The following is a 16810-nucleotide window of genomic DNA, read 5'->3' as shown; positions in this document are numbered from 1 at the left end:
GTAGTTAAGTGAATCATTGCAATTGTTAAGTTAGTAGGATGGTCATTAAGTGAATCTAGCTTTCCTATTGACTTTACTTGTCAGAAGGTTGCAAAAGGTGATCACCTATCCCAGGGGCACTGCAACCATCATAAATATGAGCCAGTTGCCAAGGGTCTGAATTTTGATCACGTGAGTATGGGGATGCTGCAATGTTCATAAGTGTGAAAAACGGTCATAGGTCACTTTTTTTTCAGCGCCATTTTAACTTTGAATGGTCACTAAACAAATTGTTGTAAGTTGAGGACTGTAGTTTATTGCAAATACTTTGATAAAAAATACAATAAAACACAGTATGACCCTATGGTTTTTTGGTCCTGTCTTCTGTATTTTTTGGGAATTTTAATTTAAGGGACTTTCTGGAATTTGCCATCGAGCTCTGTTGACAGCAATATATTGAATTGCACTAATATGAAAGCCCAATGAAGTTTTTTTGTAAGTTGTACTCTATGTAACAGCTTATCAAATTCTGTTTGTAATTTTGTATCAACATTTCAGCTGGAAATCCCATTTATCATGTTTGCTATATTTGATATTTTGAAAAACATTAATATTTAGCTGTGAGAGATGTGTCAAGTCTTGAGGTTGAAAATTAGCTTTTGTCCAATATTTAAATACATAAAACCATACCATCATTCCAGTTTTATGAGCTTTGCTTTTTGACAGGGCAACATTAAGCACAATATTTTCACTCTGAATAATTTGCATACAAAACTGATTTGGAATCTTTAATTTATCTTAACTGATGCCTGGGTTTAACTGAGCTCCATATAGGAACTGTAGTAGTATCTTGCTTTGGAAAAAAATAATGCGGCTGGTATGTGCTGGTTACTTTAAGAACTGAATTGTGTGCTTTATACTGAATATTGCAACATAGAACCCAATAATAAAAACAGGAAACTTGCTATACGTTAAATACCTTGAGGCTCATAGTAATTTTTAAAAAGTCCCTTGAAAAAGGCATGACTTTTGCTTTCTCAGGTTTAATTTGTAGCAAGTGTTACAGAAATGGACCAGTGGTTTCACTGTCCTTCTGAAATTTACTAGTGTCTATGATAGGGAAAGAAATAGGATAAGACAGGACAGGACAGGACAGAATATTCTTTATAGGCCAAATGTGATGGGATACTCAAAGAGTTTGTCTCCAAGATTATTACACCATCATCTTTCAAAACCAGTATCAATAAATATTCTGTAAGTCTGTTTTTGAGGTTGGGAAGTTTGCTTTTACAAAGCACTTATCAGTGCATTGATATAACTGTGTTAAATGGCTGATGGACACTTTGCAATGTGTACTTATAATTATTGTCTTGTTTTGCTTGATAGTCATGGTGTTATAAAGATTGGTTTAACGTTCTTTTGAATTCTTTTCTAAAAACTTGGAACTTGTCATTGTATGAAGTTCCAAGTTTTTAGAAAAGTTTATATATTTATATAGTTTATATAAACTATATATAGTTTATATTTAAACTATTTAAAAATTAGGCTAAATAATTTCCTTTATGCAACATAATTTGTTTTCCTCTGTCTCTCCCTCCCTCCCTCCCTCCCTCCCTCCTTTCCTATCCTAAAAAAAAGTATACGTTTAAAAATATTTTGATCCATGTACAAATACTCTATTGCACAGGTAATTCTCCTAGCCAAAGGCATGTTATATTTCTTTTCTGTGGAGCAATATACATATTAATCTAATGTCTCCTCTGCTTTTTTCATAAAAAACTATTATCTGATATGTAATTCAAGGCATCAGAGCACATCCTAACAAAAATTTACAATGTGTAACAATATTGGATGCTTGTCTAATTTTAACTCAGCATTATATAATTAAAAATTAGTTTTGTGATGGGTAAATTAGAGATGGTAATTAAATATTGTTTGGCTCTCCCAGAACATGTTACTTTTGTTGGCAGTGTTACAGTTTTTCAAAAAACTGGCAGCTAATAGTGACAGTTTGGTGGCATTTAGGATATGTAGATTTTTCTGGTACCAGCTTTTTTTCTCATTACTTATTGCTTCTTCTTTCACAATTGTTTGGATTTTAAATCTAAATCAAATGTTGTGCTGCTTACAATCTTTATCACAATCTTTATCTACTATTGTAGAAATAGTAGTAACAATATAAATTCATTTGCACATTAGAAATAGATCCTTTCATAAAGTATTCATTTGATGAATTCTACCTAATGTATTTTTACCTCCAGTTATAGAAAATGGGAATCATAAGACAAAATTTCAGAATAATATTTGAAGCGGCCTTGAACATAAACAGGTACAAACACTTTCTAAATTAATGCAAAAGTTGCTGTATGTAGTTGTTGAACAGCAATACTTTTCTGCAAGGGATTATTATTTGTATTGGATTTAAAATATTTCAGGACATGTCAAGAAAGGTCTGATGTCAACTGCAAATCAGATAGCCCTTGACTTGCAACTGCAATGGGGCCTGCACATTATAGTTTTAAGTCATGATAGTTGTAAAGCAGATCATCATGTAACCAACCCGATTTTTACAACATTTTTTGTGGCAAGGATCATTTAGTAAATCCAAGGTCATTAAGCAAACCCATTGTTTATCATAAATTGTTTGTTGTAAATTACGTCATGTGACTGTAGGCCCCTGTAAACAGCCATAAATATGAGCCAATTGCTGAATGCCTGAAATGTGGTCACATAAACCATGTTCTCTCCCCCTTTTAATGCAAAAACATTAAAAACACCCAACTAGAATAACACAGTAAAAACTGTTGGCATGCCAGCATAGTATTTTCTGAATGTCAGCACTGTACCTCGCTGAGTTATGCAGAGATCTGGTTTCAGAGGAGGAAAATGGATTTGGAGCATAACTGGCATGCATTATTATTATTATTATTTATTATATTTGTATACTGCCCATCTCCCGAAGGACTCAGGGCGGTTCACAGCCAATAAAACAACAGAAAACATATAATACATATAAAACAGCAAAAAGAATAGACAATTAAATTCAGTTGATGCCTTAAAACTTTTAAATACAAATTTAAAACCCATTTAAACCCCTGATTTAAAAACCCCAATTTAAAACTATGGTCAAGCTAGTCCTGCTCTTCGAAACAGCAATGTCTTCAGCTCGCGGCGGAAGGACCTGAGATCGGGGAGTTGACGAAGCCCCAGAGGGAGCTCGTTCCAGAGGTAGGGCCCCCACAGAGAAGGCCCTCCTGGAGGTCGCCAGCCGACATTGTTTAGCTGACAGTATCCGGAGGAGGCCCTCTCTGTGAGCGCACTGGTTGGTGAGAGGCTAATGGTGGCAGTAGGCGGTCCCGTAAATATCCCGGCCCTAGACCATGGGCGTTTTAAAGGTGATAACAAGTATCTTGAAGTGAACCCGGAAGACCACCGGGAGCCAGTGCAGATTACGAGGAGGGGTGTTACACGGGAGCCACAAGGTGCTCCCTCTATCATATATAATGCATGCACATTGCATTTCTAACATTTTCTTAAATACACTTTTTCCTTTTCCAGAAAATATAATTTGCTTCTTTAAGGAACTACTGACAGGTATGACATGCACAAATGATCTGCATCACCTTTTCTCTCCTTAAATTTAGATTTATGCACATATCCATTGAGTGTACTGAATTCAAAAATGGTAGTCAATATATATATATATTAACTGGAACTGGAATATTGTATTTTTATCATGTAGTGAGTGAGTAATGAGTAAGCATGAAGGTGCTTCTAAGTGAAAGAAACTCTGGGGTGTGTACTTTTAGTCATTAAATAGTTTCTCCTACCCCGCCCAAAATTTTGGATTGTTTGTGAGAATATAACAGAGTTAATCTGTCTGAGAGAGATTATAGTCAGTCTTGGAGTGGGTGGTTAAGTCCAGGTTGTGGAACGTTTGGCAGGAAAATACTGAGGCGGTTTCCTTCTTATATTCTGCTTACTCCATCTGTACTGTAAAATGTTTTCATTTTTCCAATTTCACTTTCAGTCTTGGCAGTCAGAATATGATCAGATATATTAAATTAAAATTTACAAGTGCATAACCATCCCTGTTGTATTTTTCCTTTAAAAGAAACTTATTATTTTTTGGTATTCAAATAGTACTGTACTAAGCACCCTTCCTAAATTGTCTATAATTTGATAAGTAGTTCCATTAAAATAATATTTTTGAGCAAGTAAATACTACTTTAGTAACTTCCTGATTTTGTTTCAAGTTTCATGCTACTTTTAATACTTGGTAGACTGTAAATAATTTGTGGACTTTGACTAATTTAAATACAGGTAATGGGATGAAACTTTTGAATTCAGTAACTTCTGTAAATTTTATTGTTTCAAGTTTCATGCTACTTTTAATACTTGGTAGACTGTAAATAATTTGTGGACTTTGACTAATTTAAATACAGGTAATGGGATGAAACTTTTGAATTCAGTAACTTCTGTAAATTTTATTGTTTCAAGTAGTATAACTTTTGTTATGGAAGTTGAGGCATAAGTTCAAGTTTGATCACATTCTTACCTGTAGAAATAAAAGCTAATGAGCTGCTGCTATATTAATGCTATTATTATTATTATTATATTTGTATACCGCCCATCTCCCGAAGGACTCAGGGCGGTTCACAGCCAATAAAACAACAGAAAACATATAATACATATAAAACAGCAAAAAGAATAGACAATTAAATTCAGTTGATGCCTTAAAACTTTTAAATACAAATTTAAAACCCATTTAAACCCCTGATTTAAAAACCCCAATTTAAAACTATGGTCAAGCTAGTCCTGCTCTTCGAAACAGCAACGTCTTCAGCTCGCGGCGGAAGGACCTGAGATCGGGGAGTTGACGAAGCCCCAGAGGGAGCTCGTTCCAGAGGGTAGGGGCCCCCACAAAGAAGGCCCTCCCCCTGGAGGTCGCCAGCCGACATTGTTTAGCTGACGGTATCCGGAGGAGGCCCTCTCTGTGAGAGCGCACTGGTTGGTGAGAGGCTAATGGTGGCAGTAGGCGGTCCCGTAAATATCCCGGCCCTAGACCATGGAGCGTTTTAAAGGTGATAACAAGTATCTTGAAGTGAACCCGGAAGACCACCGGGAGCCAGTGCAGATTACGCAGGAGGGGTGTTACACGGGAGCCACAAGGTGCTCCCTCTATCATATATAATGCATGCACATTGCATTTCTAACATTTTCTTAAATACACTTTTTCCTTTTCCAGAAAATATAATTTGCTTCTTTAAGGAACTACTGACAGGTATGACATGCACAAATGATCTGCATCACCTTTTCTCTCCTTAAATTTAGATTTATGCACATATCCATTGAGTGTACTGAATTCAAAAATGGTAGTCAATATATATATATATTAACTGGAACTGGAATATTGTATTTTTATCATGTAGTGAGTGAGTAATGAGTAAGCATGAAGGTGCTTCTAAGTGAAAGAAACTCTGGGGTGTGTACTTTTAGTCATTAAATAGTTTCTCCTACCCCGCCCAAAATTTTGGATTGTTTGTGAGAATATAACAGAGTTAATCTGTCTGAGAGAGATTATAGTCAGTCTTGGAGTGGGTGGTTAAGTCCAGGTTGTGGAACGTTTGGCAGGAAAATACTGAGGCGGTTTCCTTCTTATATTCTGCTTACTCCATCTGTACTGTAAAATGTTTTCATTTTTCCAATTTCACTTTCAGTCTTGGCAGTCAGAATATGATCAGATATATTAAATTAAAATTTACAAGTGCATAACCATCCCTGTTGTATTTTTCCTTTAAAAGAAACTTATTATTTTTTGGTATTCAAATAGTACTGTACTAAGCACCCTTCCTAAATTGTCTATAATTTGATAAGTAGTTCCATTAAAATAATATTTTTGAGCAAGTAAATAATGAAAAGTGTTTTGCTTTGAATATAAGTAATTATCACAGGATCAATATACTTCAATAAACAATCTTTCATCTGTAGAAAAATGTTAATATTTATAAGTTCCTCTGATTTGAATGAAATGATTTATTCACATTTCTTTATATACCTCTTACTAAATTCTTCTCTTTTAATAAATAACTCCTAGAATTCTTTAGTAATATCTGCAACAGGCAATTTAAAGAAGTGAGACCTTTTTTTCCTTCCATGGTAAACCACACTGTTTTAATTTTCAATCTTTTATTAATCAGAAATACAAGTTCAATGATGATAGATTGAAGCCCTGGAAAAATCCCTGAGAGATAAGCTCATTTCCAAAAATTGTTTAGGGGAGCGATTGTATGGTCTTTTTAGCTTTTCTGATATTAAAGAATGCTAAAAAAGCAAGAGTGTCCTTTAGGTATTGGGCTTTTTAAAAGTAGAATTATATGTTAAACCTATAATAACCATAAAATTATAAAAGAAAAAATATAGTTCCCCCTCTTGCTGGCTCAGAATGGTATCTTCCAAACATATGACAAAGTACCTTGGCTGAATCACACGTACAGGAACAGAGTTTCAGCAGAACTGGAATCTGAGAACTATTGTAATGCTTAGAAGCACAGAAGGTGTAGCGAGGAAAGGAAAGACTTTTTTGTATTTGCGAGAAAAGGATTTTTAAAAATTACTATTGTTATGATTATTATTATTACTTTAGACATCTAAGGTACCCAGCTGTTTGATCTATATTAATATTTTGAGTGGAGTTATTGTTTACATTTTCAGTAGTGAGAGAGAGACAATCGAACTGGGATTATTATTTTTTCCTATTCTCCACTTTTTCAAATAATTGGTGTGTTAAAGAAAAGAGTATCTGGATATGTCTGATCCAGCGATTTGGAGTGTCCTCTCAAACTTTACATTGCCTCATTTGAGAAGTGGAAACAGGCTCCGTCGAACACAAAGGTAAAACAGAGTCCAGAAAACTCTTGTACTAACTTGTCTATTACCTATGTTGTAAAAGTTTTTGTTTTTGTTAAAAAAATACTGTACACAATTCTTTACCGGTACTGTTGTCAAATAGGTTGAAAAGCAAGTAAATACTACTTTAGTAACTTCCTGATTTTTGTTTCAAGTTTCATGCTACTTTTAATACTTGGTAGACTGTAAATAATTTGTGGACTTTGACTAATTTAAATACAGGTAATGGGATGAAACTTTTGAATTCAGTAACTTCTGTAAATTTTATTGTTTCAAGTAGTATAACTTTTGTTATGGAAGTTGAGGCATAAGTTCAAGTTTGATCACATTCTTACCTGTAGAAATAAAAGCTAATGAGCTGCTGCTATATTAATGCTATTATTATTATTTTCTTAGATGTTAATATGTGGCACACAGTTAAAAATAGTTACAGAATATGTTCTTATTTAGAAGCATGATTAGAACCACCTAAATCTATCTTAGGGTAGTTTGGCGCTGTTGCTTATTTAGGTATGTGATAATAGGATCTGCTGAATAATATTGAGACTATTAAGAACATAATTATTTCAATCTTATTTTCTGATCTGTATGCATTTGTATGTATAGTAATGTATCTATCAAATTAGTTTTCTTATGTCAATTGGAAGCAATATAGTAGATGTATCAAAGTAATAGCAAGGAAGAAAGAAATACATAATTGAAGTAATAGTGAAATAAGAATTGTTTCAAGAACAAAATACTATTCTGAAATGAGCGTGTGTTTTGTCATATTAGTGCTTGATTTAAGTAACATGTTTTTATCCATATTTTTGTATACAGTTTGCATCCACTTATCCTTGAACAAACACACTGAAAAGGTTTAGACGAATGAGGAAGAACTACTGCATATACTGTATTGTAATTTATTACTGCTCACTAAATTCTCTGTCAACTGAGATAGATGTTCTAAAAAAAAATTCAGTTGTTCCTTGTTTCAGACCTCCCGCTTTTGGGGGACAAATTGAATTTAAAACATGAGAAAATTATCACATTTACTAACTGAGATCTCTTTACCAAGACCAATTAAGAGCCATATAGTAGTAGATATGGGAGTGATCCCTTGGGGTTCTTTTTCAGTTCAATTTTCTCTAGAAATATGTTTACGTAATAACTAGTCTAACTTTTGATTTGTATTTAAGAAAATATATCTGAAATAAAGAGACTTGCAAGTATCCTTCCCCACCGCCTTCTTATTGTATGTCCACCTTCACATTCTTATACTGATACAAGACAGTTTGAGTGATATATTCAGCAGTCCAGAATTAAATGCTAGATAGCAGGTATCTGTCTAAAACAGAAGATATAGTCAGAACATGTTTCCAGTCTTCAAAATGCAAGGGTCCTTATGTATAAAATGCTTGGCTTTCAATCCATTTTTCATGAGCCACAGCTGTGATTAAAAATTAATAAACAATTATTTGAAAAATTATTTTAACTTAACAGCTCCAAAGCAAACAACAAAAGTTTGTAGTTATATATAAATTATGGTAAAAGTGGCAGTGGAAGAAAAATACACTCATGACAAGTTAAGTAGAGTATAATCAAACCAGGCGGCAGGTCCAGAATGTGGCGGTTCACTGTAAAATTGGAAGATACTGAAGATAAGTTGCATTTAAAAATTGGAGTGGGTTTTAGTAACTACTTGTAGAATGTTGTGAAGTTCACAAAAGGAGCTGTAGCCACGTGCTACATTGAGACCTAAATTGCATACAGATTTAATCTTTGGTTTCTGGTATGGGAAGAAGCTATAGACATAAAAGGCCAGTTGAGATTGAAATAGACCAGTGGTCTGACTCAGTATGACTGAGTTTCCTAACCTATACCAATACTTTCAGTGATTAACTGCTATCAGTGAGACATTAATTAAAATAAGAACAAATGGTAATGTTCTGAACATTTTGCTGGCATCAAATGCCTTTCTTTTTCTAATGGTTGAAATATTAATTTTATTCTTCTTGGGTTGGTCTCATCAAATTTATTCCTTTTTTATTATTTTAAAGTTAGGTGTTAGGAGAAATGATTTATATTTAAAAATACCCTGTAAACAAAAGACCTGGCAGTTGGCTTAGGACCCCAGTGGAGGAATAGCACACTGGAGATGGTTGATTGACTAATAGCAACTTCCACTTTTCCCTGAACAATCTGTACCTTTTCTCCCCATCTATTATTTTTAGTTATAATTTGTATTTTTATCATGATTTTATTGGGATTTTATACACTTACATGTGTGTGTATAGATATATAGATATGTGTTTTTATTTTGATGTAGTAAGCTGTCCAGAGTTGCCTTGCAGCAACATGAGTGGCAAACAAATTTAATAAATAAAATAAAAACATAAAACTCTTTATTATAGTTATAAGCCAGCATAAGCTCCATACCTTTTGGCTAATAAAAACTTAAATAAAAGTGTCAATATTAAAACAAATCTTTATAAGGATACCTAACCTTAACATGAGAACTCTTGTCCCATTTGCTTTCTGCCTTTCCAAAATTACAGACTTTCTCTTTAAGTACAGATATCAGGGATTCTAAGGAACAGCCAAGGATTTCTGGAAATTGAAGTCCACATATCGCAGGCTCACTCACATTAGGCTATATACCAATGGTACATTTGGTTGTGTTTCTAAGTTAATGATGGGATTGTATTTATGAGACACATATTAGAAAAGAGTCCTTCCTTCCTCCCTCCCTCATAAAATTATAGAATGCAAGTCCAGAGATGATCCAGTGGATCTGATTACAATACAGGTAGTCCTCAATTTACAACCATTTATTTAGTGACCATTTGAAAAAGTGACTTATGACTACTTTTCACACTTATGACCGGATGGTCGCATGATCAAAATTTGGACACCTGGCAACTGAGATACATTTATGATTTTTCCAGGGTCCTGGAGTCATGTGATCACCTTTTGTGACTTTCTAGCAAGCAAAGTCAATGGGAAAGCCAGATTCACTTAACAACCACATTACTAAAGTAACACCTGCAGTGATTCACTTAACAACCATAGCAAGAAAGGTAATAAAATTGGCCAAAACTCACTTAACAACTGTCTTGCTTAGCACTGGAACTTTTGGGCTCAATCGTGGTTGTAAATCAGAGACTACTCATACATATAAAAAACATCTGGATTTTTGCCACTGTTTGAGGCCTTATCAAATATCACTTTATAACAATATATAGCATGTTGAAAGCATTCTGTAGGGCTTCCTTTTTATTAGTCTGCATAAGTTAGCAATCAATTAGGCAAATAGTACTGACCATAAGTATTTTGTAGTTTATTTTTTTCATGATAACAGGTAATGTCAACTCTTTGATTTTAGTATCTCCCTTAATATGAACAACCAGTTTTATTTCCCATAGTCTGGAAAAATAGACTACTATGGCTGAATATACCAAAATTTCATTTTGCAATTAAATGCTTTAGATATAACTATTTTGAGTATGCACCAGACCAAATGGCAAATTTTTTTGTATTAAGGGCACTTCCTTGGAGAAACACTTATTGGCTTCTGTATGTATGCCCTCTACATGTATACTGAAAGATTTTTTTTAATGCTAGACAAACATTCACTATTTGCTCAGAATGGGACTAACTGTACTGCTTTAAAATACAAAGTTAGAACTGTTAAATGGTAACTATGCAAGCTATTAATAACTTGTTTTAATGTCATATCAGACCTTGAAGAGTGCTACCAGCAAGCAATGCTTTTTTTCCCTTTTGTGTTCTCCAATGCAGTAGTACTTGCCTTAGTGAATGGAATATGGCTGTCCATTTTCTATGTTAATAGTTTGTGCTTTTATCTCTTTTGGACAACTCTATGCTCACATCTTCTGCTAAACTACGAATATTAAAATTTACTGAAGTAAGAACAGTTTGTCCTTTGAGGTTACACGCAAAAAGGAATTCTTGCCTTTGGATCTAAGTTCTAGATATGATTACATCTCTATCACTGCTTGACATCAGAAGAAACAGCATCGTATTCAGTCTATATGCATACCCTGTGGTTTTGATGCAATAGATCCTTTTGACCATTAACAGATTTCAGCATTAAAGGAAGTGTGTGCATTGAGTCTCACAGCTATAGGTAGGGTGAGTCTTCACTGTGTCTGTGTTCATTCAGCAGGACTGAATGAGTACTATGTTGAAAGCTTAAGTTAAACATTAATTCTCCTCTGGATTACCATGTCCATTTCTTGCCTACAGCTGAGCCAAAATATAATTCTTGAGCTTCTTTGTTTCCTAGATGAGTTGCAACATAGGATTATTATGCATTTCAGGGTGCTCTCCAGTTGGCCTATGTCTTGACTTGAATAGTAACAATAAAGAAAGAACCCTGACCTCTTTGTTCATTTTGGATTTGGAGGATTTCAAAGAATAACACTTAAAAGGAGAACATTTCGTATTGTAAATGAAATTGAAGGTGGTGTTGAGGTTTGGAATGAAACTCAGCCCCTGGAACATCAACCACAGAAAATGGGTGGCTGTGCTAAGATGAAGGAATTTTTCTCCTAACATTTTTTTTGATTAAATGTTAATGAAAGAATAATTGCTCCATAGGGAACTCATATTTTCATAACAAAATAAATCAATGCACACCATATGCATATATAAGAATCTCATTCGTTGGGAGCATGTGGTCGATGTTTAAAGGCGATCACGTGCTCCGGCCCCCCAGTCCTTACTCGTTCCCTGGATGGTCAAGATCCTCAGAGCTTGGGTCTACGGCTGATGCTCTGCAATGCCCGGTCCGTGGTTAATAAGGCTCCCCTGATTTGTGACCTGATTCAGAGGGAGTCCGCGGACTTTATGGGCATTACGGAGACCTGGCTGGGCACAGAAGGGGGTGTACCCCTGGTTGAACTGTGCCCTCTGGGTTTCCGTGCATTCCATCAGCCGAGGGCCCAGGGTAGGGGTGGGGGGGGTGGCGGTTGTGATTAGGGAAAGTCTGGAGCCGAGGGAGTCCACTGTTCCTCAGATAGCTGGCTGTGAATCCCTCCTTGTGAAGTGGGGCCATCGAAATCAGATGGGGTTGTTGATCACGTACCTGGCTCCTTGCTGCGTGGCTACAGCCCTACCTGAACTACTGGAGGTGCTCGCTGGCGTGGCGGTTGAGATTCCCAGACTTCTGGTCTTTCAACTTGCCATCGGCCGGCTTGTCATCAACAGTGGTTCAGGAGTTCCAGGCCTCCATGACGGCCTTGGACCTGATTCAAGTAACTGATGGCCCTACACACATTGGGGGAGACGCGCTAGACTTGATTTTTATCTCTGGTCAGTGGGTAAATGATCTGGATTTAGGAGATATAGTGAAAGAACCGTTGTCATGGTCAGATCATTTTCTCCTTCGCCTAGACTTTCGAACCGCTGCTCACCACCGCAGGGAGCCGATGCGTTGGTTCCGTCCCAGGCGCCTGATGGACCCGGAGAGGTTCCTGATGGAGCTTGGGCTGTTTCCTGAGGATCTTACCCACGGCACGACTGAAGAACTAGTTGCGGCTTGGGAACGGGCCGCGGCTGGGGCTTTGGACCGTGTCGTGCCTTTGCGGCCTCTGACCCGGCGTAGATCTCAATTGGCTCCCTGGTTCTCCGGGGAGCTGAGAGAGATGAAACGCCGGAGAAGACGCCTAGAGAGTGTTTGGAGGTTTGGAGGTCCAGTCGTTCCGAGGCTGATCGGACACTAGTGAGGTCCTTTACTAGGACCTACCTAGTGGCAATGAGGGAGGCGAAACGTTCCTACGTTTCCACCCTCATTGCATCGGCAGATAACCGCCCGGCCGCCCTGTTTCGAGTGACCCGTTCCCTCCTTCAACAGGAGGGACGGGATGACCCCCTGCAGGGACGAGCCGAGGAGTTTAACGGTTATCTATACGATAAAATCGTTCAGCTTCGTGATGGCTTGGATCATGATTGCGATGATTCAGCCGAGGTGGCAGAGACTCGTCTTGTTGAGGTTATTTGGGATGAGTTTGATTCTGTGGCTCTCGAGGACGTGGACAGGTTGCTGGGGAGGTTGCATGCAACTACGTGTTTACTGGACCCGTGCCCTTCCTGGTTAGTACTGGCTGCTCAGGAAGTGACACGAGGCTGGCTCCAGGGGATTATAAATGCTTCTTTGGCTGAAGGGGCTTTCCCCACCGCCTTGAAGGAGGCGGTGGTGAGACCCCTCCTGAAGAAGCCTTCCCTGGACCCAGCTATTTTGGGTAATTATCGTCCAGTCTCCAACCTTCGCTTTTTAGCGAAGGTTGTAGAGAATGTGGTTGCATGGCAGCTTCCCCGGCACCTGGAGGAAGCTGTCTATCTAGACCCGTTCCAGTCCGGCTTCCGACCCGGTTACAGCATGGAGACGGCTTTGGTCGCGTTGGTGGATGACCTCTGGAGGGCCAGGGACAGGGGTTGTTCCTCTGCCTTGGTCCTATTAGATCTCTCAGCGGCTTTTGATACCATCGACCATGGTATCTTGCTGCGCCGGTTGGAGGGGTTGGGAGTGGGAGGCACCGTTTATCGGTGGTTCTCCTCCTATCTCTCCGACCGGTCGCAGACGGTGTTGACAGGGGGGCAGAGGTCGTCCTCAAGGTGCCTCACTTGTGGGGTACCTCAGGGGTCGATTCTCTCGCCTACCCTGTTCAACATCTACATGAAGCCGCTGGGTGAGGTCATCAGTGGTTTCGGGGTGAGTTATCATCTGTACGCTGATGATACTCAGCTGTATTTTTCCACCCCGGACCACCCCAACGAAGCGGTCGAAGTGCTGTCCCGGTGCCTGGAAGCCGTACGGGTCTGGATGGGGAGAAACAGACTCAAGCTCAATCCCTCCAAGACGGAGTGGCTGTGGATGCCGGCACCCCGGTACAGTCAGCTGCATCCGCAGCTGACTGTTGGGGGCGAGTTAGTGGCCCCAAAGGAGGTGGTTCGCAACTTGGGTGTCCTCCTGGATGGTCGGCTGTCCTTTGATGAACATCTGGCGGCCGTCTCCAGGAGGGCCTTTTACCAAGTTCGCTTGGTTCGCCAGTTGCGTCCCTTCCTTGACCGGGATGCCTTATGCACAGTCACTCACGCTCTGGTTACGTCTCGGCTGGATTATTGCAATGCTCTCTACATGGGGCTGCCCTTGAGGTGCACCCGGAGGCTGCAGTTAGTCCAGAATGCAGCTGCGCGAGTGGTAATGGGAGCCGCTCGTGGCTCCCACGTAACACCACTGCTCCGTAGTCTGCACTGGCTTCCTGTGGTCTTTCGGGTGCGCTTCAAGATCCTGGTTACCACCTTTAAAGCGCTCCATGGCTTAGGACCCGGGTACTTACGAGACCGCCTGCTGTTACCTTATGCTTCCCATTGACCCGTACGATCTCACAGAGAGGGCCTTCTCAGGGTGCCGTCCGCCAAACAATGTCGGCTGGCGGCCCCCAGAGTAGGGCCTTCTCTGTGGGAGCACCAACACTCTGGAACGAACTCCCCCCTGGCTTACGTCAAGTGCCTGATCTTCGGACCTTTCGTCGTGAGCTTAAAACATATTTATTCATTCAAGCAGGACTGGCATAAATAGTTAATTTTAAATTGGGGTTTTAATAATATTTTAAATTTTTAAATGTTTTAATTATCGGCCGTATAGTAATAGTTCATTTTAATTTCTTTTAATTGTATATATTCTGTGTTTTTATTCTGGCTGTACACCGCCCTGAGTCCTTCGGGAGAAGGGCGGTATAGAAATTTAATAAAATAAATAAATAAAATAAATAAAATGGTAAGTTGGAATCCTCATGAACAGTCAGATTGTTATTTAAGTAGAAAGATTCATAGACCACCATTTGACGGTTTGATTGTAAAGGGGAATATAGGCCAAAATATTAGTGCAGAAGCCAGGCGTGTAAGTAGACACAAAGGAAATAAATGAAAAAGGAAGAAATAGTCCATTTTAATTGGACCTAATATTGTTTCTTTTAGTCTACAGAAGAATGTTTTTGTTGATTTTATTTTCGTGAGCTACTTTTTAGCTTAACAAAATATGAAAAGACAGTTTTCTCATTTACCTTTCATGTTTCTGGGCAAATTCTTAGGACTGGAAAATGCCATACAGGTGGTTATTGACATATAGCCACAGCTGTGACTGGAATTTCCATTATAAGTCACCACAGTCAAAAGGAGTCATCACCTGTTTGGACTCAATTTTATAACCATTTTTATCACATTTAAGTGATTACATGATTGTTAAGCAAATCTGGCTTCTTAAGCAAATCTAATTTTGCTTGTTGGAAGCTGACTAGGAAGATTGCAAATCATGATCATGTGACCATAAGACATTGCAGCCATCATAAATGTCAAACACTGGTAATGTGATCATGGGATCATGGGGTTGGTCCAATGGTTATACTGTGGGACAGGCTGTAAGGCACCTTTTCCAAGGCTGTTATAACTTTGAACTGTTATTAAATAAACAGTTGTAAATTGAGGATTTCCTGTATTTGCAAATACTTCAAAATAGTTTCAAGCTTTATAGAAACTGATTTTGCATGTCAATTGAGTCTTCATGTTTTAAACATAGTTTGGGCCATTTGAACATAGCCATACACATTTTGCACATGCGAATATATCTCCTTTGTTTGGAATTGTGTTTTTTTTTAATAGAAGAGTTAGAGAAAAAATTGGAAGAAAAGAAAAGTTGGCTGTTTATTCTAGTGTATAGTCTGTTATCAGAATACATTTTGAATTACTGTAGGCATACAAGGGATATTTAGTCCTTTCCTCCAATATATCAGCTGCTTGTGCTCTGTAAGCTTGGGGACCTTCCCAAATGGTATTCATGATATCGAAGTAGCTGCCACTGGGAGGAGAAGTTGGCAGCTTTCCCATCTGCTTTGGGCCTCTCATGGAAAAGTTGCTTTATGCACAAGTATAGTACTTTATGTATATTTTTATTTATTAAATATTTCTAGCTGACATGTCAGCAAATCTTTCATGGTTGATTAACTCAGTAAAAACAATAAAGGCAATTAAGAACAGTAGAGTACTAAACGTAATTGAATAACAGATAGTCCTTTAATAGCTTCCAGAGATCTTTCTTAGGTCAGAATCGGACAAGTGATCAGAATCTATCCTTAAGTTTTTCATAAGAAAGCCCATAAAGGCCATTTAAATGCATCCTTGAGTAAACCCAAATTTCCTTGCATTATACAAGAATTCACTAGTCTTTCATTTTTTAAAATCTTCCTGGGAGGAGTTTGGGTTGTGTGGGAGGAAAGTTTTAAGCCCACAATATAATACTTTCAAAGATTTCATTTTAATGAAATCTTCAAAGACTTGGAAAGGAATTCAGTGCATTCAGCCTTAAAAACTCCAGGAGCAATCCATATACCATGTCTCAGTTTTGATTGCCAATATCTATGACACATATTTTTATGTGTCTATGACACTATGCATAATAGGAATGCATAGGTGCATTCCTATTCTCCATCTTCTTGGCTTGTTGTTTACAATACGAAGCTTATATTCAGCTATATAATATTTTCATTTTGTACATGTTTTTCTTGTTTTCTTACAGCAGGTGGTGGTAACCATTTGATTATTTCATTGTGTTTTATTTTGTTTTACTACATTTTCCAAGCTTTTGAAATCAAGATCATCATCAGTCAAAATCAACCTACTATAGGATGAAGACCTCTTTACTGAAGATAATGGAGAATAAACTACCATACTGGTCTGGCCGATAGATTGGTAGATAGATGTATTTGTATTTGTATTTCCATGTTCAGGACTGAAAGAGACTGGCTCAAAGTCACCCAGCTGGATTTTGCTCTCTTTTTTTGTTGTTGTTGCTTTTGCAGGGTTTGTGGAGTTAATGCTGAAAAATAGAAGCACTAACTATTGTGGTTTGATAAAATAGAAC

General features: G+C 37.9%; 1 protein-coding gene across 5 annotated transcripts in view; it reads left to right on the top strand.

The window, feature by feature from the left end:
- MAST4 (microtubule associated serine/threonine kinase family member 4) overlaps positions 1-16810 on the top strand; it is a 231976-nt gene that overhangs the window by 124368 nt on the left and 90798 nt on the right. Inside the window, exon 1 of one of the 5 annotated variants that reach the window (XM_058169505.1) lies at positions 6478-6873. The exons of the other annotated variants lie outside the window; for them this stretch is intronic. Coding sequence (XP_058025488.1) covers positions 6788-6873 — 86 coding nt within the window. The 5' untranslated portion in view covers positions 6478-6787. Of the gene's footprint in view, positions 1-6477; positions 6874-16810 lie in introns of those variants that run through there. 5 annotated transcript variants of the gene reach the window in all.

The sequence above is a fragment of the Ahaetulla prasina genome, chromosome 2, assembly GCF_028640845.1.
Source record: "Ahaetulla prasina isolate Xishuangbanna chromosome 2, ASM2864084v1, whole genome shotgun sequence".
Classification (NCBI taxonomy): domain Eukaryota; kingdom Metazoa; phylum Chordata; class Lepidosauria; order Squamata; family Colubridae; genus Ahaetulla; species Ahaetulla prasina.
The sequence above is the reverse complement of the archived record's forward strand: the minus strand, read 5'-3'. Positions and strand labels throughout refer to the sequence as shown.